We start from the raw sequence: 24,612 nt of genomic DNA on the forward strand, positions 1-24,612 counted from the left end.
AGCCTGAGACTACTGGTTTATTTAGTTACTTGTACCCAGTTTTTCTCCCCAGTGGAGACCCAAAGTAGCGTACAAAAGCATTTTCCACTCCTTCATTCCATCCTCACAACAACAATCCTGTGAGGTAGGTTAGGAGGACAGTGACTGGCCCAAGATCACTCAGCAAGCTTCCATGGCAGACTGAGGATTTGAACCTGGATCTCCTGCATCCTAAATTTGATGCCCTAACCGTTAAACCACACTGGCTGACTGCAAGACATTGCACTCTTATTCCAAGGGCCACATGTTAGAGAGGCAAAAGGAGTCAACTAAGAATTTGCAAAAAGTTGTTGTAGCAGGGATGCTTCCCCATGTGATATGGCAAGCCAGATTTGCACCATCTCTGGCTCCACATCCCAATCAGATCAGTGCGTTATCTGGGCCTATGAGATTGTGTATCAGCAGCACAGAACGGGGGGGGGGGGGGTTCCTAGGTACGGAATGTGATACAAAAGATCTCGGACAGGCTCGCAAGAAGCCACTTTAGCTAGAAGATCTGTCAACTCAACACAATCCAAAGGTCAGGACAGTAATGGGGCTCACCTTCCTGGCCATGATGAGACCAGAAGGCTTGTGAGACACTTTGAAGACCACCCCGCCATTCCCTGCGCCCAGTTCACTGATCTTCTCAAAGTCGTCGTCCTTCAGCTCTCCAACTTTTTGCTTCTGAGTGAGGAAGGCCTCAAGACGTTTCCGCTGCTGTTCGTCCAACTCTAACTCTTCCAACTTCTTCTGCAGGGCTTCTAAATTCGTCCTATGCAGCAAGGAAAGAGAAAGCAGACAACCAGCCATTTACTGAATGGAGTTTTCTGGTCCGCAACTAGATTGTCGAGGGGGGGAAAAAGGCCACAACTACAGGAGGAAAAGGAATATGGTGTGTTGGCTTGGTGCCAGGCATTGGGTGTTTGAATTACAGCTTTCGCAAGAGCCTTGGAAACCCTGTGGCCTACGTCAGGCTGGAAGCTTGCTTGTAAATTGCACTGATTTCGGTGACTTGCTTTTGAGTAAACATGGAAGTTACCTATACCTGTTAAAATATATCTTCACAGCTGTAAAAGCGAGAACCTTGTTTTGTGAAGATGCTGCTCTAGATGTTCGGTACCTCTAGGCCTCCACAGCCCAGAATCATCCAACATTTTGTGATTCTTAACAATCCTGTACATTACTAATCTGACAGGATTAATTGTGTGTCTTCCTTCAATATTCACTTCCAAAACTGCCTTATTTTTTTTTCCTTTAGTGTTAATTGTTCTCACAGGACAGCCTGCTTTTCTTCTGTACATGGAGACCATAAAGTAGGCCCCAAACACCCAGCCTTTTGAAGATAACACTTAGGATGAGACTTTGATGCATCCCTACACCAGAGGAAGGGTATTACACAAAGATGACATGCTATGTGCTTCTGGTTAAGTGATGTTAGAGCCAAGCTACAAGTGACTCCTGACACAGGTTGGACACTTGTCAGCTTCCCTCAAGTTTTGATGGGGAATGTAGGCATCCTGGTCTTGCAGCTGCAATGGAGAGCCAAGCTGTAAAACCAGGACGCCTACATTCCCCATCAAAACTTGAGGGAAGCTGACAAGTGTCCAACCTGTGTCAGGCGTCACTTGTAGCTTGGCTCTTAGAATCAAGATATTCAGGGTTTTTTTATAAGCCAAATCAATGGCTGAGTGTTTGCCACTCTGAAATAACCCAAAATTTCAAATTCGAGATGAATGCAAGAAGAACCCGACAGACTGATAAAATTTCTCTGACCTTACATAATGTACTTGGTAGTTTTTACTCTTTTGCGGAATGCAAAAGAAAAAGAGCAAAAACTACACAAGGGATTTGTACGCTGTTCCAAAACCCTGAGAAATCTTACTCCACCACACTGCTGGACTCCATTGATATCAGCAGGTATCATCCATACCTTCTCAAGCCCATTGTTGCAGTTGTATGAGCAAGAACCAAAACTTGTGCTCAATATCACATGCTGCGCTCTCACAGAACTACAACCTCATCAAAACCAGTCTCTTCTTAACAGGAGAGCAGATACAACACAAGATATTCACAAGAAAGCACAGCACCGAAAAGTTTCTGTTTGGTTCGTTGCATATTCTGGACCACATCAGACCTGGTTTCAATGCCACCATCTACCAAGTGGCCTCTCTGACTCGACTCGGTCAGTGAATCACTATGCCACCCCTGCTGCGGGAGATATGGTACACCATATCCCAGAGAACGAGTGTATATACTTCAGGAACTTATCTGTGCCAATTCACAGGCCATTATATAACGGCTGACACTGCTTGAAAGCTTCTCGCTTATGTTTTGTTTAAGCAAAAGAGGAGGGGGAAGTCAGTTGGAAGCGAAATCAAGTGAACACAAGAGAACAGCTTCGAATCCAGGCAAGTAATGTTTCACAGACATTAGCAAAGATGATGATTTTTTAAAATTTCATTTTTGCTGCATTTGAGACAACCCATGAACTATTGGATGGGCCAAACAGCGTCTTCTGTTGGCCCCCAAACACCTGCTAGTTTGTCTTTCCTAGATCTTCATAATGCTCAAAAGAGAAAGAAAGCTTTAACATGACCCAAAGAAATACTGACATGTTTGAAGTTTGCTAACCAAAGGGAGTGCAAAGGAGCTGTCCCTTAGGAATACCATGAAACTTTTCCAGATCTCAGAATGAAGTATTCCTTTTGGGCTACAACTCATTCTCTGCATTAATCCAGAGTTCCCCAAACCATCACTTGTCAAGGGAGCTGTGACAGGAAACCATTCGCAATTCTGGAAGTGCAAATGCCTTTCATAAGCGTGGAGGTTGGTCACTTCAAGACTGGTCACTTTTTACCGTCTAGCTTTCCAAGATGTTGTTGATACTAGACATGAGATTCTGGCAGTGCTTTTTTTCTGGGGGTACGCAGGGGTACGCGTACCCCTAAACATTTTGTGAATCCAACGGGAGAAAGTAAAAATGTTAAAATGTTGGAATTCCCGCTAAACCAACTCCAATTGTATTATGGATATTTATGTGATTTGTTAAGTTTCATGTAGCGTATGTTGGCAACAAAGATGTTTAGTTATATTTAAACTCACTGGGAGCGCTGTTCGTCTTACAACAAATGGAACGACTTTGAGCATCGAACACACCACCGAGATTGCTGGCATAATCGGTGATCGTTAGGGTGCAGACAAATACAAACAAGTCTTCTCTAAGCCCCTTGGAGCTCTGGTAGTTGGAATCCAGCACGGTGATTGGTCAGTCTTGTTGCTACCCCCGATGGTGGCGACCAATTTGTGTTTTTGTGTACGTTTTGTGCAAAGAGTGCAAAGAGTTTGTCTATACCGAAACTCTTTGGTTGTGCGCACATGTCACTATAGAGGGGCTTGGTTGGCATATTGATACCCGAAATTCTCATCACCGACAGTCTTCTGACATCATTTCCTTTCACGGTGTTTCCTGAGTCTCAGATGGAAGTGAGTGTTTAATCTGTAAAGTAGTGTGGTGTTTTACTGATGAAAGTTATTGTGAGCTGTGTAATATGAGGTAATGCATGTTCTTGGTAATTTTGTCCATTGACTGCATTTATTTTTTCCTATTCCAACTATAAAATGGTGATTTTTCTTGAGTCAAACTGAGAGTACCCCTAAATATTTTTTAGGAAAAAAGCACCGGATTCTGGATACTGCTCAATGCACAACTCTAACGAAGCACATCAGTTATGGAACTGTGCCACCAATAGCATGGGGGTCGTGGTTTCCTAGCCAGCCTCCCTGTCCGAATTATGCAACCAAAAAAAGGTAAGCATTCCCTGCAACCTCTCACACTCCTGCTTGCAGAAACGACTGAAGCACGGGTTAAAAGTGAGAGCCACAGCATAAAACAGCTGCCTTCTGCCTCTTGTCTTTATCCAGACAATCAGAAGACAAAAATCGGAACAGGCTATAATTAAGCAAGGCAGAGAGCCTGCATTATCGCACCACAGTAAATAGCCAAGCGTCAAGGCAATCTGATTATGTACTTCCTGCCTGGGAAGCTTACAGATGAGAGGAGCATGAGCAACTCACAACTTCCCAAGGGATGGGCATTGGCAAGCTCTCGGTGCCGGCTGAATGAACTGGCTATGAGGCAGCCAAGCCAAGGGACCCAAGAGCTTCCTTGGCAAGAGATCAGTTCCCCCCATCATACGGGTCTTTGCTGAACCATTTCCCACCCTGCACATGTGACTGGCTTCAGTTCTGAGGGAGAAGAAAACAACATGCAAATGATGTATCCCACCACACAAAGTGGCGGCTGCGAGGTAAAACGGAATATACCAACGAATGGAGCAAGTCCAGAACGGCTAACCGTCAACTTGTCCTCTGAAAAAAATCTCCGATTTCCACCCCAAACCAAATCCCCCGTTTAACTAGAATTAAAAATGACCCACAGAGGTTTTTGTCTGTTTGTGGTTGTCATGAGGGACTGCAGAGATCTGTGAATCAGGCTTGGTGTCAGGGAGATATTAGGAAGATTACTGGCCTTTGTAATTCCAGTGGAGAAACACTAATTATTTGTCTTTTCTTGCTTAGAGGACCTAGGGTGCAACCTGACCCCGAAAGCACCCATGTAAATCTACTTGCCCGCTGACTTTAAGCACAGGGATGCTGATTAGAGGGGCCCTTTAAAATCACAGCCTGAAACATCTCTTTTTCTTCATCTCCCTCTCTTTTTTATTTTTTAATATCCTGCCTAAGGAAGCATTCTGAAGAATTCGAAAGCTTGCACATTGTTTTGTGTCTCTGCAGATGCTCCCAATAAAAGGAATGTTTGTTTTTCTACCCTTCTAGCATATTTTAAAATGGTTCCCTGGATTACTGTTTTCTTAATAAACTCATAGGTAGAAAAATACCCTAGTGAAGTATTTTAGTACCCCACTCAGAGTCTCTGTACATGAGACGCTTCGGTGTGTGCTCATCAAGTACAAGGAGACGCAATGTTAGCTGGAAAACGAAGTTTAAAAAGGCAGAGCTGGTGGAGATCGCTCCTCAGAGGCTTTGTTAATTTCATCTTTGCCTCCCCAAAGGCTCTGTCAATCCTACCTCTCTAGTCTAAAATTGTGTGGGATGACAACCAGAGGGCAGCAAGGAATGGAAATGGGCTGGAGCTGCAGCCTTCCAGAGCCAGGCTTGGCCCTGGAAAGGTTATAAGGGGCTGACGTTTCCCTTCTGGCATTTCACAGCCCCTTCACACAGCTCCAGTGTATAGCAAAGCTTTTGCCCTGCTGCCAGGTCTGTCTTTTTAAACTACCCTTCCCAGCTAACGCTGCATCTCCCAAAACATGCTCTTCACATGTTAGATGTCTCCTGTAGAAAGACTCTCAGTAAAAAAACTGCAATGGCAAAAATGCATATATTATCCAGGGTTTATTTTCAAGTAAACTGGCAGTGACTGTATTTTGGGAGCATTGTTTACTACTGTGCAGGTGGCAATGTCCTAAGAGGAAAAGGTTCTAGAGTCACTTTTCTCTGAATTTTAGAATGGGGTAGCCAATTCATCCCAATAACGTTTTCACAGTCAAGCAGACCATTCTGAGAGCAGCTCCCTCCCCTCCTCCCCCACAACAAATAAGCAACTAAAAGAATCCCAAGCTGAGAATTCTTTCTGCAACATTTGGAGCAACATGGTAGGCAAAGCAATAGAATAAGAGCTAACAATAAAGAACCTTTGAGGGAATGTTCAACCTGCTTTTGCTCTGCATGCAAAAGAAAACTTTCGAGATGCATCAAGGCATGTCCAAAAGCTTCTCCCCATTTCCTTTTGCCCTTCCCCAAGTCTTTTCAATTGCAATTCTTCATGCAAATCACACCCAGCCTCCTACATTTTAAAGGTGACAGATGAGTAGGTGGTCAAATGGGTGCTTCTGCATCATGGCTGCTAAACTCTTAGATCTTTGCTTTCAATTAAAACGTTTTTGGAACCCCCTGTACAGTTTCATGCACCTGCACACAGGAGTCTATTAAAGCATCTTCAATATTTTTTTTTCAAAAAAGCAAAACACAAAAACAGAACTGAATTTGTACAGGTAGCTCCTAATCAAAACAGAGAAGCGTAAAGAAACCAAGCTGGCAAATCGCTGATTACAACCAACTGTTCTTTCAAAGAGCATCACCATCCACTCTGCCAACTCATGTATACCATATCGCTCTCTCTAACAATGAGAAAATACTCAGTATTCTGCATGCAAGGTACACGAGTGTTTCTGATTAATTTTGAAAAATAGAGGCCCTAGCTTGTCTTTTGACTTGGGAAGCTACCCCCTCAATCCTGAGAGGAACTCCTCTAATCCTTTCCCATTTATGTATTCATTTATTTTACTTCATTTATACCCTGCTTTTCTTCCCAACAGAGTCCAAAAGTGCCTTATAGTATTCTCCTCTCATCCATTTCCCCCCTCACCACAACCTAGGAATCCCATTCTCCCACCGGGATGGGGGATCCCCCACTCCAAGCCTCTGCCCTCCCCCACTGCTTATTTGGCCAGTGGGGGGGGGGAAGGGTATGGTGAATGGGCCTGGGAGATCCGGAGCTCTTGCATGCTCTGGAGGACTTCCTTGTTGCACCAGGAATTACATCATTCCTGGCATGACAAGGAAGTCCTCCGGAGTGCACGCACAAAGCAAGTCTCCCCCATGCACACACCCCACAAGCCCCCCCCCCCCGATTTGGGCTCCGCAGGACCTGGCAACCATACAACAACTCTCTGAGCTGAGGTAGGTTAGGCTAATAACATACGACTGGCAAAGCTTCCATGGCAGAGTAGAGATTTGAACTTGGGTCTCTCAGATCCTAGTCCATCGCCCTAGCCCAGGGGTCTCCAACATTTTTAAGCCTGCAGATTTAAAATTCTGATAGTGTGGTGGGCGCAGCCACAGAATGGCGGCCACAAAATGGCTGCTGCAGAAGGTGGAGCCAGCTACAAAATGGCTGCTACAGCTTATCCTCAGTGCCGTGGTGGCAGCTTCTGTCAAAGCAATGTTTTTTTTTTAATCTGCACAGCCAATCAAATCTTCAGTAGCCAACCTGGCTCCACTCACTCTCTAATATCACTTGGCAGACACCAGGAAAGATGTCAGCAGGCACCATGTTGGGAACTCCTGCTCCAGCCATTACATATCACTGTCTTTGGCACACTGAGGCTGATTCTTCCAAGTCCTTCCACAAATTAAACTCAAATAATGTTAACCAGTCTCTTGACATTTCATCAGACTACATCGACATTCAGCAGTTAACCTTTTTTTAAATTGAAAAAGAGCATCCTTACTTGTGGGGCGTGACAGAGTTTACCTTAGGAAAGAAAATTATTTGGCACACAATCAAAGGTTTTGAATGGGCAGTATTACTCCTGTACATAAATAAAATCTAATTTATAAAGTGACTCGGAGATCTAACAGATTTTTATAATCTCCAAGCTGTTACAGCAAAATTATGTCATACTGCAATATTATATAATCTGGTTACCCCAGAATACACCTCAGTGGTAGACAAAAGAACACATCTCTAGTCAAAGAACTACAGAGTTCTTTATTAAAGACAGACAAAGCATTAACAAAGATTAAAATATATCCTGTTTTATAGGAATTTATGGGAAGGGGTGGGAAAAAATCTCAAGTGTTTAAGTTACCTGGGCTCTAAGGAATGTTGTTCTGGAGGACAGGAATGTAAACATTATCTCAGCTGACAACTGGCTGTTTCTTAAAAATTTAATGGTGGTTTTTAGGATTTTGCAACATTTTTCTAGGGTAGTTTAAAATAAAGCCCCCTACAGAGATTGTAGATAGAAATATTCTTTCCCAAGCATTTCTGGCCATCAACATGAGAGCGGTAGAACGTCTGCGAAGCGATGAAATCTCAGAGGTCATAAATTCTGTGTCACAGCCACAAAGGAATGCCAGCCAACCGCGTTCCAACAGAATTTGCTGTTTTCCTGTTCAGACAGGACTGTGGGCAGAAGTGAGCAGATGTTTGCTAGGAATTTTTGTGCAGCAAATGGTTACTTCCTCTCCAAACAGCTGTTGGCTTCTTGGATCCTTCCTCCCCAAACAGCTGTTGGCTTCTTGGATCCTTCCTCCCCAAACAGCTGTTGGCTTCTTGGATCCTTCCTCCCCAAACAGCTGTTGGCTTCGTACATGCTCTAGTTGGCAACCGTGCTTTTCCAATGAAGAGTGTCCTCAGACCAAATCAGCACTAAGGAACGTTTACCAAGTTGGAGGAGAGCAAAACAAAAAACAAAAAAAACCAGTACTTTGCTTGAAGCCTCTTCAAGCCAAATCAAGAAAGCAACACGGAGACGTTCACCTAACTGTAGAGGGAAATCAGAATGGAATCTGCTTTCATTGAAGCGGTTCCCCAAAAGAGAAGCAATCTTTGCCAGAGGAAGTAAGTGTGGCTGTTCACTCTGATAGCACACCACTGTGGCTTTATTTAAACACGACCACAGCAAGGCAAAAGCATTTTCCCACAGGACTTTACAATCACAGAGACACTGCGTTTAAACTGGGCAACCACCTGTGCAAAGCACCCAAAATATGCTTAGCTTGCACACTGATCTGACATCTGTAGCTGAGCATGCATAGCTACTCTGCACAAGTTGTGGCAGAGATTAAAAGAAACCATGCGCTCTTGCAAAGGTGTATGGGGAAGTTCTCTGTCTTGGCAGCTCCTGGTATGAATGGGGCTCAAGTAACAGCTCAGGGGATGAACCCCAAGGTAGGGCAGCTGTGTTCCTGCCTGTGAGAGAGCTTCCCAGAAGCCTGCATGGGAAACTAAATAGAACACTGGTCTTTATGAACCACTGGCCTGAAAGTGCTGTAGCTGGGCCTCTTCTTATCATCCCTTGCGGAGGAGACAAGTGGGCGGAAAGAGGCAGGCCTCACCGGCAGATTCTTGTGGCTTGCATAGTATCAGCAAAGGGAAAGAGGTTTCCGTGACAATCGCCCTGAGTGCTTCCAGAGTGGGTGAAGAGCAGGCACTTCCCTCGCCATCACAAGCCAAGGCAAGATCGCTGACACACAGGAAAAGTAAGGGCAGCTGGAAGCTGGCCACGGTATTCTGCTGCCTTGGACTTGCTTCCTCAGTTTCACAAATCTGGCAAAGTGGGAGACTCAGGTTCAAATCCATACTTTGTCACAAAAGCTTGCTGGGTGACCTTGGGCCAGCATCTATCTCACAGGGTTGATCTGAAGACAAACTGGAAGAGAGAATGATGAAGCATACACCTGGAATGGACCCCCAAGGGTCATCTAGTCCAACCCCTTGCACAATGCAGAAAATTCACAGCTCCCCACCCCACCCCTCCAGTGATCCCTACTCTATGCTCAGAGGAAGGCAAAAAACCTCCAGGATCCCTGGCCAAGTTGGCCTGGAGGAAAATTCCTTCCTGCCCTCAAAGTGGCAATTGGCACATAAGAAAGGATCGTGAGAGCCAAGTACTGGCTTATCCCTTCCTGACCTCCCTCTCACGATCTACCTAAATTCATACTGTGTCATAGAATCAGCATTGATGTCAGATGGCCATCTAGCTTCTGCTTAAAAACTGCCAAAGGAGGAGAGCCCACCACCTCCCGGGGAAGCCTGTCCCACTGAGGAACCGCTCTGACTATCAGGAAGTTCTTTCTTATGTTTAGCAGAAGACTCTTGATTTAATTTTAACCCATTGGTTCTGGCCCGACCCTTTGGGGCAACAGAAAACAACCTGTGTCTTGTGGACAGCACTAGGCAACAGAGAGAATAAATCCTTCAACAGCTCAGAAATGCTTTTCAAGTCCTCTGACCCTGTATGAACCTTTGTAATTAAAGAACTACGCTCCATGAATGCTAAAAGACAGTGTTGGCAGTCAGACCCCCTCCCCACACTGCAGGGACAGTTTATGGATATGGAATATCTTAAACCCCTTGCCATAAGTTCTAAGCATTGCCTGGCCCCAGGCAGAGTGGATGCCAGCTGGCCTAGAGACTGGAACGTTACCAAGCCATGAGTCATAGGGGAATGACTGACCAAGCAGAGATAATGAGGCTTCCTGAGAAAACTCCCTGCATAAATCCCACCAACATCTTCCTCTTCCTCCCCTCTCCCACTTACCCAATCAAGACTATTCAGCACACCTAATACCCTTCCCATCTGGTACTTACTAGGTCACCAAGCAATATTTTCACCTATAGACCATCCCAGACAGATACATCTAAATTTACTGTCCTACCTCCAGACAAGCCATTAACCTGTTGTTTTGGGAAGATGTCAGCCTTGCCCCAGGGAACATTTTGCCCTATAATTGGGCTCTCCAGTAGAGATGGGCACAAACTGGAAAAAAAAACGAACCGTGTGGTTTGTCATGTTTCACGAACCATGAAGTTTCACGAACCTGCCCCGGTTTGCAAACCGGTTCATTTGGTTCGTGAAAACATCACTTCCGGGTTAGCAAATAGTCACTTCCGGGCCAGGAGAAGATCACTTCCAGACCAGCAGAAGGTCTGCAGAAATCCCATTCCCCATTGCCTAGGAAACTGATTGATTGGCACCGGGCTGTCTGCAGTAATGACCAAAAAACGAACCAAATGAACCAGCTTAAAGTTCATGGCAGTTCGTCAGAAATCAGCTCTGATGAACCCCTGGTTCGCGAACCACGAACCAGCCTGGTTCGTGCTGAACTTTGGTTCATATTTTGGTTCGTGCCCATCTTTACTTCCCAGCCATGTACTCTGTGTGTGTATTCTGGGTCCCATCCATGCAGTCCCAAACTTGCTTGGGCTTCTTCTCTTCTCACTGTGAAACGCCAGTCGTTCTCACCGCTTCCTCCGCAGACGACCTCTTCTCTGAGACTGGTAATTATCGCTCTCCCCCCAAAACTGCTTTCCCACTTCCTCACCGTCTTCTTAGTTACCTCTATGTGAATGCTATGTATATTTTCTGTACGCTTGTCTTTTATTGCTTTTTAATAAAAAATCTTTCTGGCTGAACATCTGCTTGTTTATTTGAGAGTTCTCTAAGGAAATAATCCCCGTAGACATAGGTGGAGAATCCCAGTGACCACTTTTGCAGCCTCCTTAATACTAATTTCTCCAACCAATTAAGGAGATTTTATTTGGGTAACAACAGGGCAAGCTGGCACAGGGGTGATGCACTCGGGATGGTGCATAGAAAGCAGCAAACATGTAGCATGGATCATTCAGAAGATAAAAAGCCTTCACCAGGGTTGGTTTAGGCTCTTCGGGTCTCCAAAGACCTTGAGCACTCTGCATCAAAGCAGAGCTGACCTCTGTTGCCCACCAAAAATGGACAGGAGGTGCTCTAGACGTTTGAAAAAACACACAGACAAAATCACTTCATTTGATTAGGATGAGCTGAAGGGCTCCTGTAAGGACTGCACAGAGCGCAGAGCGATGTGTGTGTGTGTTGCGAGGGGAGTCCCTGGTCTATAAACATCCCCAGAGTGACAAGTCTGGCAGAAGGCTAGTTTTTCAGGTGGGATTTAGTTTTCACAGCTGCTAAAAAGAACAGAAAGGGAAGAGGGGGATTTCTAGCAACAGGAAGCACGCAGAATTATGCTCTCAGCAGAAGGCCCTTCTCAAATATTGAGCAGCACCACTAGAATATGATAGAGAACATATAATATGGTAGGGAATGTATGCTGTTTGATATCTGGAGCAGAACTCAGCATCCCAAGAATTTAACATTTTTTTTAAATTAACTTTTCTGGACTTAAGAACAAAAGCGCTGTTTTGCTGAATCAGACCAGAGTCTACCTAGAATTCTGTCTCCAATAGTCACCCAGCAACCTTGGGGTTTTGAAACTGGGCCTCCAAGGATCGTAGTCTGACACTAACTACTACAGTGTTCCCAGCTACAGGGAATATATTAGCAATCACAGTAGTTAAGCCCTAAAACCATCAAATTAAATTGCATAAGGTAAAAAAAAAACCACTAAAGACATTTGCGGGATTGGGATTGGTGCATGACACACCCAAATTCCACCGTTAAACCTTTTATACCCTAATCATAAAAACTCAGGCCATTTAATAAAACACCCCACCTATGTAATCTTAAAAGAGAATACATTTGGAAACAGCACCAGCAATCTATGATTAATACAGGAAAACCGGAAGCTATGATTTTTAAATCGATGAGTAATAAATGTTTCACACCCGTGCACTCTTGAGCACATTCTGTTAATTTCTATGGAACTTGCATAAGAGACCTTCATGGTAAATGATGACCAAACGTTGCAGGAGCATGAAATAGGTGATTGCTAACAATTTCTAGACTTCTAACTTCATGTAGCAACAATGAAAAAGGATTGACGCTCAGGTGCCTGCTTTGCAGGGGACCCTTTATAACTAAAAAGAGAGCATTTCCGCTTCTCCTGGAAGTAGGCTAGAAAGCAGGCACAACAATATCTGCATTTGGGATTGGATAGGGATTTAAAGAGCTGACTGAGAGCCAAGCTGCAAGTGACGCCTGACACAGGTTGGACACTTGTCAGCTTCCCTCAAGTTTTGATGGGAAATGTAGGCATCCTGGTCTTGCAGCTGTAATGGAGAGCCAAGCTGTAAAACCAGGACGCCTACATTTCCCATCAAAACTTGAGGTAAGCTGACAAGTGTCCAACCTGTGTAAGGCGTCACTTGCAGCTTGGGTCTCAATTAACTCTTTCACAGTGACTCTGGAATTATGCTTTCCCCCCTCCTCTCTTGGATTTAGTCATAAAAGCCCTCTCCAACAAGCACTCCCTGGGACCAGTGGGAAGTACTAGGAAGGGCAGTTAATTTATCAGCAGGGAATGGAAAAAGACTACAATTCTAAACACACTCCTCTGAAAGTTGATGGCGTTTCTCAAGTGATGATCACTTTGGAAGGCAAATGGAAGGAACAGGAGATCGAAAAAAGGGGGATGCTCAGTGTGGATTGGAAATGTAAAATGGCCGAGAAGCAAGTCACGCTGAGTGGCCCTCGAGCCAAGAGCAAGAAGCCAAACCACAGAATATGTGCCAGCACTGCAAGAGCCATTCAGTTCATAGCTGGCCAGCGGTGCCAACAATGAGTGTCAGCTTACCCACTGCTGCTGGTTCGCAGCAATGTACACAGAGGCAATGGCTGAGCCAAAACACAGTGGTGGCACTGCAGCTTAGGTCTGAGTGGTGTGGTTCCTCTGCAATGCTTGCAGAGCTATTAGGGCTTGGCTTGGCTTCCTCCAGGCTGGCTGTGGTCCCGTAGGGCAGCAGCCCACAAGGAACTCTCCCTGTAAGTTAAATAGTCAGTTTGCCCCCTGGAGACGGTGGTGCGACTACCCAGAGTTAAGGTTAATCTGCAATGACCAGCCATGCATCAAGATTTCAAAGGTTTGTAGACCTCAGGTTGGGAACCAATTTTCATTAAGGGCTGTATTTTGAACAGCGCAAATGGCCGAAGGACCAACATCAGCTCGGCTCAGTGGCTCGCTTCCACAGGAGCTGAGACATAAGCGAAGGGATCTTTCACACCCGGCATGATCAGCAAATGAAATGTAGGCTTTCCTTTAGGCCTCCTCAGCTACTCATTCCCTTTGTGGCCCATCTTGGCTTGGATGCAGGAGCGAGCATGGTAGGAGAGTAGTGCCCAAGTCTCTTCCTTTTTGCGGTGGGGAAGACAGTAAGAAGCCCTTTGCCCAGGGCTCATTTTGAGGGGAAACATGCAGGAACGCAGTTCCGGCAAGTCCCCAAAGAGGTCACATGACAGGTGGCCCCGCCCACTGGACTCTCTGCCATTTTGGGCCCGTTTCGTCCTGGATTGAGGCCGAAACAGCCCGGATCAGGCCTCTGACAGGTGGTGGATCACTCTCCTGCTCAGCAGCGGCCTGATCCTGACCATTCTGGGCCCCTTTTCGGCCATTTTCAGCTCCTTTTTGCCATTTTGGGCCCAATTTCAGCCCTGAATGGCCAGGATTGGTCCAAAACAGCCAGGATAGGTGATGTCAAGGGGTGTGGCATATGCAAATCTGTTATACCAATGACACATTTCTGGTGATGGCAAGGGGCATGGCATATGCTAATGTGTTATGCTAATGAGTTCCTCCAGCTCTTTTTCTACGAAATGACCCCTGCCTTTGCCCATATCCTGGCTTGGGGGGAAACGGGTGAGGCACAGAACAGTGTGTATACAGGGACAGGGATCCTTGATGGAAATTCTTGAATGGCTAGATTTGGCCTCCAGCATATTCCTTGTTTAGTTCTTTGCGACATGTTTTATTCATGCATAAGACTTCTCACGGGTGGTAGCTGGAATTCTGCAGAACTCTTAACTTTTTAGGGAGAGTATATTAGGGTGCAGGTTTGGCCCTGCATATCTTGGAAACACCCTTCCTTGTGTTCTGTCACAATCCGTATTCGAATTCTTGTATTCCTCCAAGGAGCTCAAGATGGTATATGCGATTCTTCGATTTTATCCTCACAATGATGAGAGAGAATGATGGCTCAAGGTTGTCCATTTAGTTTCATAGCCCAGGCGGGGATTCGAACACGGGTCTCTCCAACACATTCATCATTACACCACATCAGCTGGGAGCAGCTTTCTAACAGGGCCTTCTGCACAACTTGTTCGATTTAAAAGAGGGGGGCAGGAGGGCAACAGTTGGACTGTGGAATTCAAGATGTTCTTTTGAAAATGCTGCCAGGTCTTCTAACTCAGGTACGCATTCAATGGTCATGATGAGTGAACAGGCATGTTTCTTAATAGGAGCTTTATTTGATTATACCCCATTTGCATTAATATTTTATGAAATATTTTATTAATTATCTCTGAAGGCAGGATGGATTTGAATTCTAAATAAATAAGACCCACCCTATTTTCTGAAGCTTCTACTTATTCAAATACATGATCACCCCACCCCCACGACTACATTACCCGAATGAAAATATATTGGGTCCCACTCTAAGGGACATAATGGGCAGCTTATTTAAACAGGACTCGGAGTGGTTTTACTATTTCTGGTTTCCTCAAGAGTTGGAGCAAAAAAAGAGGAAGTCCGACAGGCACTTATTTGCAACTTCCCGGTTAAGCAAATTGTGAAAATAAGGGAAAGAGGAAAAACATTCAAGAAAAGAGCAATAATGGATGAATTCTTTTAAAACTGTTTGGCGGTACCCATTTGTAACCACAAGCCTATGCCAACTTCATCCCCAGGTCCTGAAATTGGAAGATCTGCAAGCTGCAGGCTGAATGAATCACTCTTAATTTCCGTTCCAAAGCATGTTCAAGATGGAATCCCAATTCAAAGGACGGCTTCGTCAAAGAATTTCCAGAACTCCAGTTAGCCCAGGCTCAAGAAAGTGCAAGCAATGGAGGCCTGATTAACACAAACATGCATTGATAAACCACATAGAGCATCTGCTTGCAAGCAACTGGTCCCAGGTTCAATCCTCATCATCCCCATTTTAAAAAGGATTAGGGAATAGGCGATGTGAAAGACCTTTACCCAAGACCCAGGAGATTTGCTGCCATTCGGAGCAGACAAGACTGACCTTGATAGACAAAAGGTCTGACTTAGCATGGGAGCTTCATGTGTTCATGGATGTGACGTGTGAAAACATCAAAACATATATGAACAAAATAATATTAAAGGACTAAACTGTTTTTAATAGAGCAGCACTACCACAAAAAAGTAACATTTGGAGCTAACCTGCCTTTCTCTAGCATCTCCAATTCTGCCCCCTCCCTAATGACATTTCCCCAAATCAAATTAACAAAATACAATCCCATGTTTGAAGAGCCACAGATACATAGCCATCGTGATCTCACTGTTTTTCAAAAGGTAATAAAAGCAAGAGGGCCTTGTCTTAGTCAAGAAGTATCCCAATCCCACCGATAATAAAAGAGTCCAGTAGCACCTTTAAGACTAACCAACTTTATTGTAGCATACGCTTTTGAGAACCACAGCTCTCTTCATCAGATGCACGGGATCTATTCATCGCATGCATTTGAGGAAGAGAGCTGTGGTTCTCAAAAGCTCATGCTACAATAAAGTTGGTTAGTCTTAAAGGTGCTACTGGACTCTTTTACTATTTTGCAACAACAGACTAACACGGCTAACTCCTCTGGATCTAATCCCACCAATGTTTCAGCTGAAACCACAAAGTCAAAATTTTTGTCCCTACCCAAAACATACAAAAACTACTCCCGAGTAGCAGATCATCTGCTTCAAAGACACACAGCACCTGTCTTTTGGCACTACGTTAAAACAATTATATTTACCTGAGTTTTCAGTGATATTTCTGTTTGCTTGTTTGTTTGTTTTTGTTTGTTCATTCCAGAGGGCTTTGGCAAATGCTCCTATTATCATTTTGTCTGTTGCAACCTTAGGCTAACTAATTTTATACTTTTATACCTGATTTTATCCTGTAATGCTTGAAGCCACCTGGAGAGTTTGGGATTGATACATATATTTTCAAAAGCAGAACAAAAAAGATAGCCGTGAACAATGGTGTAATCTGTAGCCTGAAGCTTTAACATGGCTTCATGACAAGGCTTGCCCCAAAACATAGCCACGGGATGCAAATTAAGATGCAAATGCTTGAAAACATGTCAAGCGTCTGGAAAAAAATGTCTCTCATGCAATGCAAGCTTAGCTACAGAACAAGCACAGGAAAGCCATGCTGGGTCACTTTGAAAGGATCAATCTAATCCAACATCTTATTTCCAACAGTGACCAGTCACATGGAAGCCCACAAGTAGGGCATGAAGGCTAAAACCCACCCTTCCTGTTTTCTCCCAAATTTGGTATTCAGAGGATATACTGCCTCCGAACAAGGGAGTTCTATTTAGCCCTTTTGGCTAAAAATCATTAACAGATCCAATCTGTAATTGCTTTTTAAAGATGTCTACACTGTAGCCTGTGGCAGCAAATTCTGTTGGTTAATTCATGATGAGTGAAAAGGTACTCTTTTATCTGTTCTAAACCTACTAGTATCATTTAATGTTATTGGCTGACCCCCGAGTTTTAACATTACAAGAATGGGAGGGAAAAAAATCTCTATATCCACTCTCTGTGCAGCACAGAAAATGTTTTTTTTTTCATAAAGTTATAGTTACAAGGATGACGTTTCAATCCCTTGATCATTCCAGTTGTCTTTTCCAGCTCTGCAATTTTCTTTTGAAGATTGGTGACCAGTCAGGCCACAAAAAGGAGGACAATATCAGCCATTTTATTTTCAATTCCTAATAATTCCCAGGGTGATATCTGCCTTTCTTACTGCCACTGTACACAGAGGAGATGTTCCAACTGCACTGGCCCGCACAATCTCCAAATCCCTTTCCGGTGAGTCACTGCCAGTTCAAGGTATATGTGACTGGGATATAGGTAAGGCATTTCTAGCCTGCCTTTTTTGCACTGATAGGCATCACCTTACTTGCTTACAAAAACGCCCTCATTTGCCCTATTGCTGCCCATTCATGCAGTCTGGAGAGAGAGTTTTGGAGCTTCACCGTCTGCTTGGGTTGCCACAAACTCAAACAATTTGCTGTCATTTTAATAAACTTGGCGACCTGACGGACCACCCTTCCCTTCGGATAGCTGATTAATTAATTAGAGGGTGGGGGGCCCTGCCATCTTCCACCGTGAAAACTATTTATTTACTTGGGCACCAGGGCCCATCTACTCAGTCAAGCTAGGATAGTTTCCCACATTTGACCATGCCCAGAAGAAGGGTTTCTCATTCCTAACTCTCTTTCACAAACTCCACCAATGTGATTGACTACTGCTGAAATTATTCCCAAGGAAGGGGAAATGATACCCCTGAACCCATCTATGTGGACTGTTAAGGAAAGCTGGTCTCCATCCTCAAAAACCACACGGACATACATGTTTCTACATGTATGTTTGCACAGGAATTGTTCAAAAAGATAATTTCCATCAAAGTAAAATGTTAACCAGGAAGTAGCTATAGCATTAGCATCCTGCTCCTTCCTTCAAAGAGCTGAAGGGGAAAATACAAAGTTCATCTCACAACAACCCTCCAATGTAGGTTCGTCTTAAGAGAGAGAGGCACTCACTCATCAGACTTAATGGCAAGGCATGGGGCTGGACTTGGGTATTAGTCCTAGTCTAACTTAAGAGCTAGCAACCTTTTTGTAATGAAAGAGCCAAATGACATCAAGATTCAGAGCAAGAGATCAACAAAGAGCCACAGTTAGACGGCCTGTTTGCATAACTGAAACCGTACAACTTAACATTACTAGTAATACCTGACAAGTTGATTAATAACCTATACTTTCTGCAGCTCAAACACTGGTCGTCGCAGGAAGAACCATGCATGCTTGTTTTAGTGTACTGGCATAAATCTGTGCAAGGTTAGTACTTTGATCGGCAACTGTTCATCTCTATCATTTCCTTTTCTGTAAAAGAGCAAGATCCTAATCCAGTAGCACCTTAAAGACCAAAAAGATTTCCAGGGTGTAAGTTCTGGAGAGTGAGAGCTTTGTCTCTTGAAAGCTTGTACCCTGGAAATCTCGTTGGTCTTTAAGGCGCTGCGGGACTCGAATCTTGCTCATCTACTGTAGGCCAACCCAGTGCTACCAACCTGAAATTCTTCTGTAATGCATCTCCAAAAAGCCTTTAGTCTCATAAAAACCTTTGCCTGCCATTCCCTTCACCGATTGGTGATGGTAGCATCCCACGTACGCCCACCTCCGATATACTTTAACTTAACAATTTCATTTTCTTTTAAATAGAACCATATTTGACTCTGGAGCCATAGCTTGCAGTCCCCACCCCCCCAAACACACTATTACACACTGTCGCTGACAGGTGACTGCTACCTTGCCAAAGCCACAACAGACTTCTCAAGGCCAACCAGTTCAAAATCCTGCTGAAATCTCAGCTTGACAATGAAGAGAGACCTGTTGTCCATTCCTAACTCTTCACAGTACAGGCGTCTCAAGAGATCAGGTTCACCAAGCTATGCATATAAAGATTGCTTTTTGATGGCATCTTGTAATTGTTTTGGCAATCTTAAAACAACAAAACAGCAGTGAAATAAAGGACCGGAGAGGATAAGTTTTGCTAACTCATGGAACAAGAAAAATGTACTTTTACTGTTCCCGTGGTGACCGAGGCACCCTGATGATATTTTGCATATCAAGAAGAGAACTGCTACATCACGTCCCACATTATCTTGACATAAAATACCGAACTCAGTGTTAAAAGCTTAGCCATAAATATATTTTTCCTTTGCTTTGTACCCCACCCCCGCAATCTCGACTCACTCACTGGTCTGCTGTGCACGTTTCTGTCTTGCTGGAAAGGTATCCAATATAAATTCAATACGAATGCTGTTTGGATTTTAAGCCAGGAGGTTTTTTTTTGTTTTTTTAAAAAAGAAATCATAAAGATGAATTGGTAGGTTCTCTGCAATCTTCATTATGGGCAGAAGAAGGGTTGCGAACTTCCTGGAAAACCTCTCTCCGGCCAGGCGATTGCAACGATTCCCCCCACCCCACCCCACCCCGCCCCAGCAGCGAGAGCAAAAAAAAAAAAAAGGCAGGACGCGCGAGTCTGGGCTGCCCCTTTGCTCCTCCTGCCCCGCCGGTTTCGGAAGTCAGCCCGCCCGCCCCAGCCCGCGCAACGTCCTACTCACTCGGCAGAGCTGGTCCCGTTGATGGCGGAGCCGTCCGGCGTGGGGTTCAGCTGGATGGGCATGGGCTTCTTTTTGGGCATGGTCCCTCCCCTCCGCCCACAAGACGGAAAACGGACGGGTCGGCGCTGGAGAAGGACCGGCCGCCCCGGCGGGGGATGCTGCGCGCTCGAGCGGATGCCTGGACCCCGCGGGCGGGCTGGCAGGCGCGCGGCCCCTTCCCCGAGCACCGCTCGACCGGCTGGCGGAGAGCGCGCGGCAGAGTTGCAAGCTCTCCTAAGCTGGGTCGCGGGTCTCTTTAAAGCGAGAGGCGGCCGAGGAGAGAGAGCGCCCCCGCCGCCCGCTGGCTCCTCCCTTGGCTCGCGTGCATGTGCGAGGGGGCTGGGGCGCCGCCGCGCAGCGCGCATGTGTGCGGAGCCTTGTGCGCTGAAGCCGGAGCTCAGCCTCTTGCCCTTACTTGAGCTCAGCGCGTGGCAGAGCCCAGAGCCGGCCAGGTGTGAGTCTCTCGCCGCAAAAGGGGAAGCTCGACTGAAAGATCTTCTGCTTGTTCGTCCATTGGGGATACACGTGCGCTGCTGGGGAGACGGGGCGCAGTTGAATATAAGACCGCACAGAAGGGAAGTCACTTGTGGAAGATGCCTTGTGGCCAGAGACTAGCAGGGCGTGTATAGCCGCAATGGGAGAACAACTGTTAGATCTTTCACTTGAGCATCCCCATGCAAGATGTCTTGTGTAGAGAGAGTTATACCAGCAGGATCAAGTGAAAAATCTCACACTTGTTCTCCCATTGTGGATACACGTGCACTACTCGGGAGGCAAAGTACACTTGAATATAAGACCACACGGAAAGTTAAGTCACTTGAGCGTCCCCTGTAAGATGTCTAGAGAGACTCTGTTGCTGGACCCGGGGAAAGGGCCGAGGTGCGAGATGCGCTCGCGTTAGCCCCTCGAACACCAAGGCTCCTGGAGCAAGTTCCCAGTTTCCATGAGAAGGAGGGCGCCTCTGCCTTTTTTCCTTGGGTCCTCGGTGGGTGCTGAGACCCCATCAGAAGTGAGGTTTTAAGACTCACAGTTCATAATTTGATATTGCACTTGAACCTTAAGTACATGTGAACCCAGCGCTGAAGTGGCTGGGGTCCCAAGGATGATGATAACAACATCAACGATGACATTTGATTTATATACTCCCCTTCAGGAAAACTTAACGCCACACTCAGAGTGGGTTACAAAGTGTGTTATTATCCTCACAACAATCACCCTGTGAGGTGAGAGGAGCTGGAAATGCTCTGAGAAGCTGTGACTGACCCAAGGTCACCCAGCTGGATTCAAATGGAGGCGTGGGGAATCAAACCCGGCTCTCCAGATTAGAGTCCTGCTGCTCTTAACCACTACACCAAACATACCTTTGCCACCATGTAGAGGAAGCCACACAAATCCAGGACCTACAATGCCACACCTACTTTATAGAGACCCAGTGGAGTGGAGTGGTTAGATGTTGGATTAAGATCTAGACAACCCAGATTCAATTCCCTGTCCTGCCATGGAAGCTCGTTGGGTGACCCTGAGCCTACATACTCTTAGCCTAACCCATTTTACAGGGTGGTTGAGGATAAAATGGAGGACAGGAGAATGTTATAAGCTGCTTTGGATCCCTTTTAGGGGGTATAGATGAAGTAAATTATACATTATCCCTGATGCCATTACTGTGGTCAATGCAGACACTTGTAAAGCTTGTTTGAAATGGAGCTCATGAGTGGAGCTCATGGACCTGTAGAGGGATTTGCATGGCATGCATAGTTATAACCATGCATTTGTCAGACAAGTGTTATATTTCTCTGAGTACCCATGCATGTGTGTATGATACCTGCTGCACATGGAGGGGGAAATAATGTGAGTTATAAAAAATATCCCAAAGGAAATAACTTGCTTCTAAAGTCATATGTTTCTGTGGTTACTACAGATGAAGAGGAGAAAGTGCTATACTGTTCATTTTAACTGGAAGAACAGGATTTGAGTCCAGTGGCACCTTAAAGACCAATACGATGTTCAGGACATATGCTTTGAGTCAAAGCTCTCTTCTTCAGATACTAAGGGAGCTTTGACTCTCAAAAGCTTATGTCAGCTATTACTTGACAGCACATTCCACCACCAACGGATATTATGGATGAAATTATACCAGCGCTCACTCACAAGTATTTACATACATATGCGCTAGAGATAAGACACACCTACCTACTTGATGGCACATAACACACACATACCTACTGACTCCACAGATGCAATTTCTAGAGCCACTCCACCCCAAAGAATAACAGTTGGCTAGCAAAAAAGGGAGAGTGATGTACTAAGGGCTGGTATATGTGGATTATCCCTAGTGAATAGAGGCAGCCAGAGCGTATGATATTGTGAACATTTAGAATTAGACTTTGGCCAGAGAAGTAATTACCCTTTAGTGTTGTATTCATGCCTGGGATCCCAACCATTTTGAAATTACAAACATAACAATGGTATTGGTTTTTACTTGTGAGACACCTTGAAGAGGTCTGTGGAGAGGCAGCATATAAATGCTCTAAACAAGCCAACATTTTATAAAATAATGAACACATGTCTGGGTAGGATAAGATGGCACAAGAAAGCTCCCTCCTGTGGTGAGGTTTTTGCCAGGGCTCTTGCAGGGGTTTGAATGGCAAGCATCTTTTCAGAAAAGATTTGGGGGTTGTTATTTTAATTTTAACTATAAATGTTCTTTAGCTATTATTAGTCAATGTTTGGTGAATTGTGATGGCCTATGACTATAGACAATAAACTCGTTTGATTTGATATTATTATATGCTACCTTGAACCAGGAGGTAAGGCAAAATATTTTAATAAACAAAAAAAATGAAATAAAATAATGTCTGAAGGCAGTATTTTGCCATGCTGGAATAGAATGGGAAAATGTAGACATTTTTAAATGATCACAAATTCTTTACAGAACTGGATGATGATAATAATAATAACTGTGCGTATATTAGATCAGTGACCCACTCAGAGCAGTGAACAAAGTCAGTGTTGTTATCCCCACAATACAGCTGGAGAGCTGGGGTGGAGAGGAATGGCTTATCCAAAGCTATCTATTGAATTCATAACAGTAGTGGTATTCAAACCAGCAGAGTACTGCTTTGCAACCCAACCACTTAACCACTATGGTACAGCAGCTCCAATGCTGTAACTTTCTTATACATGTATTGATTTTTAGTTATTTACTTCATTAATACCCTACTTTCCCCCCCAATGGAAACCTATCATGGCTTACATCATTCTTTCCCTCTCTATTTTATCCTCATTACAACCCTGTGATGAAGATTAGTCTGAGTGTGCGTGACTGCCCCAAGATCACTCATTAAGCTTCCATGGCAGGGTGAGCATTTGAACCTCAGACTCCCAGGTCCTAGACCAACACTCTGACCACTATACTATACTAGCTATTTATACATCACACTACACTGATACAACCTTGCTTCTCTGCCCAGTGCAGATGCAGAGTGGCTTACAACATTGTCCATTATATAGTCACACAACAAGAATCCTGTGAAGTAGGTTAGGCTAAGATAGACTCCGTTGTCACCCAGCAAGCTTCAGTGGCAGAGTGAAGATCTGGGTTTTGCAGATCCTAAAGAACAAAATATTAAATGTATTAAAAGAAAATGTTTTGCAAAACATTTTACAGGAATTCAAAAACATGATCAAAATCTGATTAAACATAACAGCTGTTGGCTGAATGGGGAAACTGCTGTGCTGAGGACAAAACAGCACTTCTGTGTAACGTGTACAACCCCCATTGCAGAGCTACTAAAGAACTTGTCCTCTGTTGGGGCCCTCTGCTGAATTAACACCACCAGCCCCAGCAAGGACATACAAAACATGCCCCCAGGGAAGTAGGCTGGATGATGTAACAGTAGCATTTCCAGGAAAACCAAGCCTATTATATTATGGGCAGGAAGCCAATCAGCTGTATTGCACCCAAGAGACATGCAGCCTCTTTGTGTGTGCCTTTATTCCCATCCATCTGGCCAATTACATTAAAACTTTCTCCTTGATTTGTTGTGTTTCTGCTTACATGAAAATAATTTACCTATGCAAGTTTGGAACTGACATCCTTCTCTTAGATATTTATCTCCGCCTGCAGTTACATACTACTGTCGCAGGAACAGTACTGGTCTTGTGCCGGGTTTTATGATGGCAGGATACCAGCTATTATGCAGTTATTTGCCAGCATAGCCATTCAAAGGATTGGCTATCCGTTTTTCATTTTTTTAATGATCTGAGCCTAGAGCTACCAGGAAGATAGTTTCAGTTAAAGTCAGTGTCCTCCCTGCCCCTTTTCTTATATTTCTTCAATTCAGACATTACAAAGACAGAACACTCCCAAGATATTATTAAGACACCGCAAGTTGCGGTTTTCCTTGCTGCCAGGGTAAGGAGTTTTCTCACTACCAGCAGTTTCTCAGAGCAAGGAAGGCAGTTAGGTAATTGATTTATTCCAGAAAGGTTTTATCAGTCTTAGCTGGCTAAAGTCCCCCTCCTTGCTAGAGTTAAAGTAATTGTAGCAAAAAACATGTAGAGCAGGATGGCAGGAGACTGATGACTAAAAGGACATGCCGAAGGGGGGGAGGGGAGAGGAATTATTAGATGTTAGTTGGCATATACTGGCCTTTTAGTAGTATTGCACTAGTATGTTTTAGTTTTTGATTGGTCCTGATGGACTTCTTTTAATTTTGCAAGTTAGTGTTTGTTATGAAATTATGTATCCACATCTAGATTTGTTACACTTTTGCTGTATTTTATATATGCTAAATTCTGGTCGCTTTTTATCTCATTCCTCTCTGGTTGCTGACTGTAATAAAGATAGTTTCAGTTGGGTAGCCATATTGGTCTGCAATAGAAGAACAAGATTTGGACAACTA

General features: G+C 44.5%; 1 protein-coding gene across 1 annotated transcript in view; it reads right to left on the minus strand.

The window, feature by feature from the left end:
• Positions 1-20,014, minus strand: part of MAP2K1 (mitogen-activated protein kinase kinase 1) — a 41,574-nt gene extending 21,560 nt beyond the window's left edge. The window contains exons 1-2 of the mRNA XM_055002793.1: positions 19,670-20,014; positions 583-793 (exon numbers count right to left, since the gene is read on the minus strand). Coding sequence (XP_054858768.1) covers positions 583-793; positions 19,670-19,749 — 291 coding nt within the window. The 5' untranslated portion in view covers positions 19,750-20,014. The remainder of the gene's footprint in view (positions 1-582; positions 794-19,669) is intronic.
• Positions 20,015-24,612: the final 4,598 nt, after the last annotated feature.

Source organism: Eublepharis macularius, chromosome 18 (assembly GCF_028583425.1).
Source record: "Eublepharis macularius isolate TG4126 chromosome 18, MPM_Emac_v1.0, whole genome shotgun sequence".
Classification (NCBI taxonomy): domain Eukaryota; kingdom Metazoa; phylum Chordata; class Lepidosauria; order Squamata; family Eublepharidae; genus Eublepharis; species Eublepharis macularius.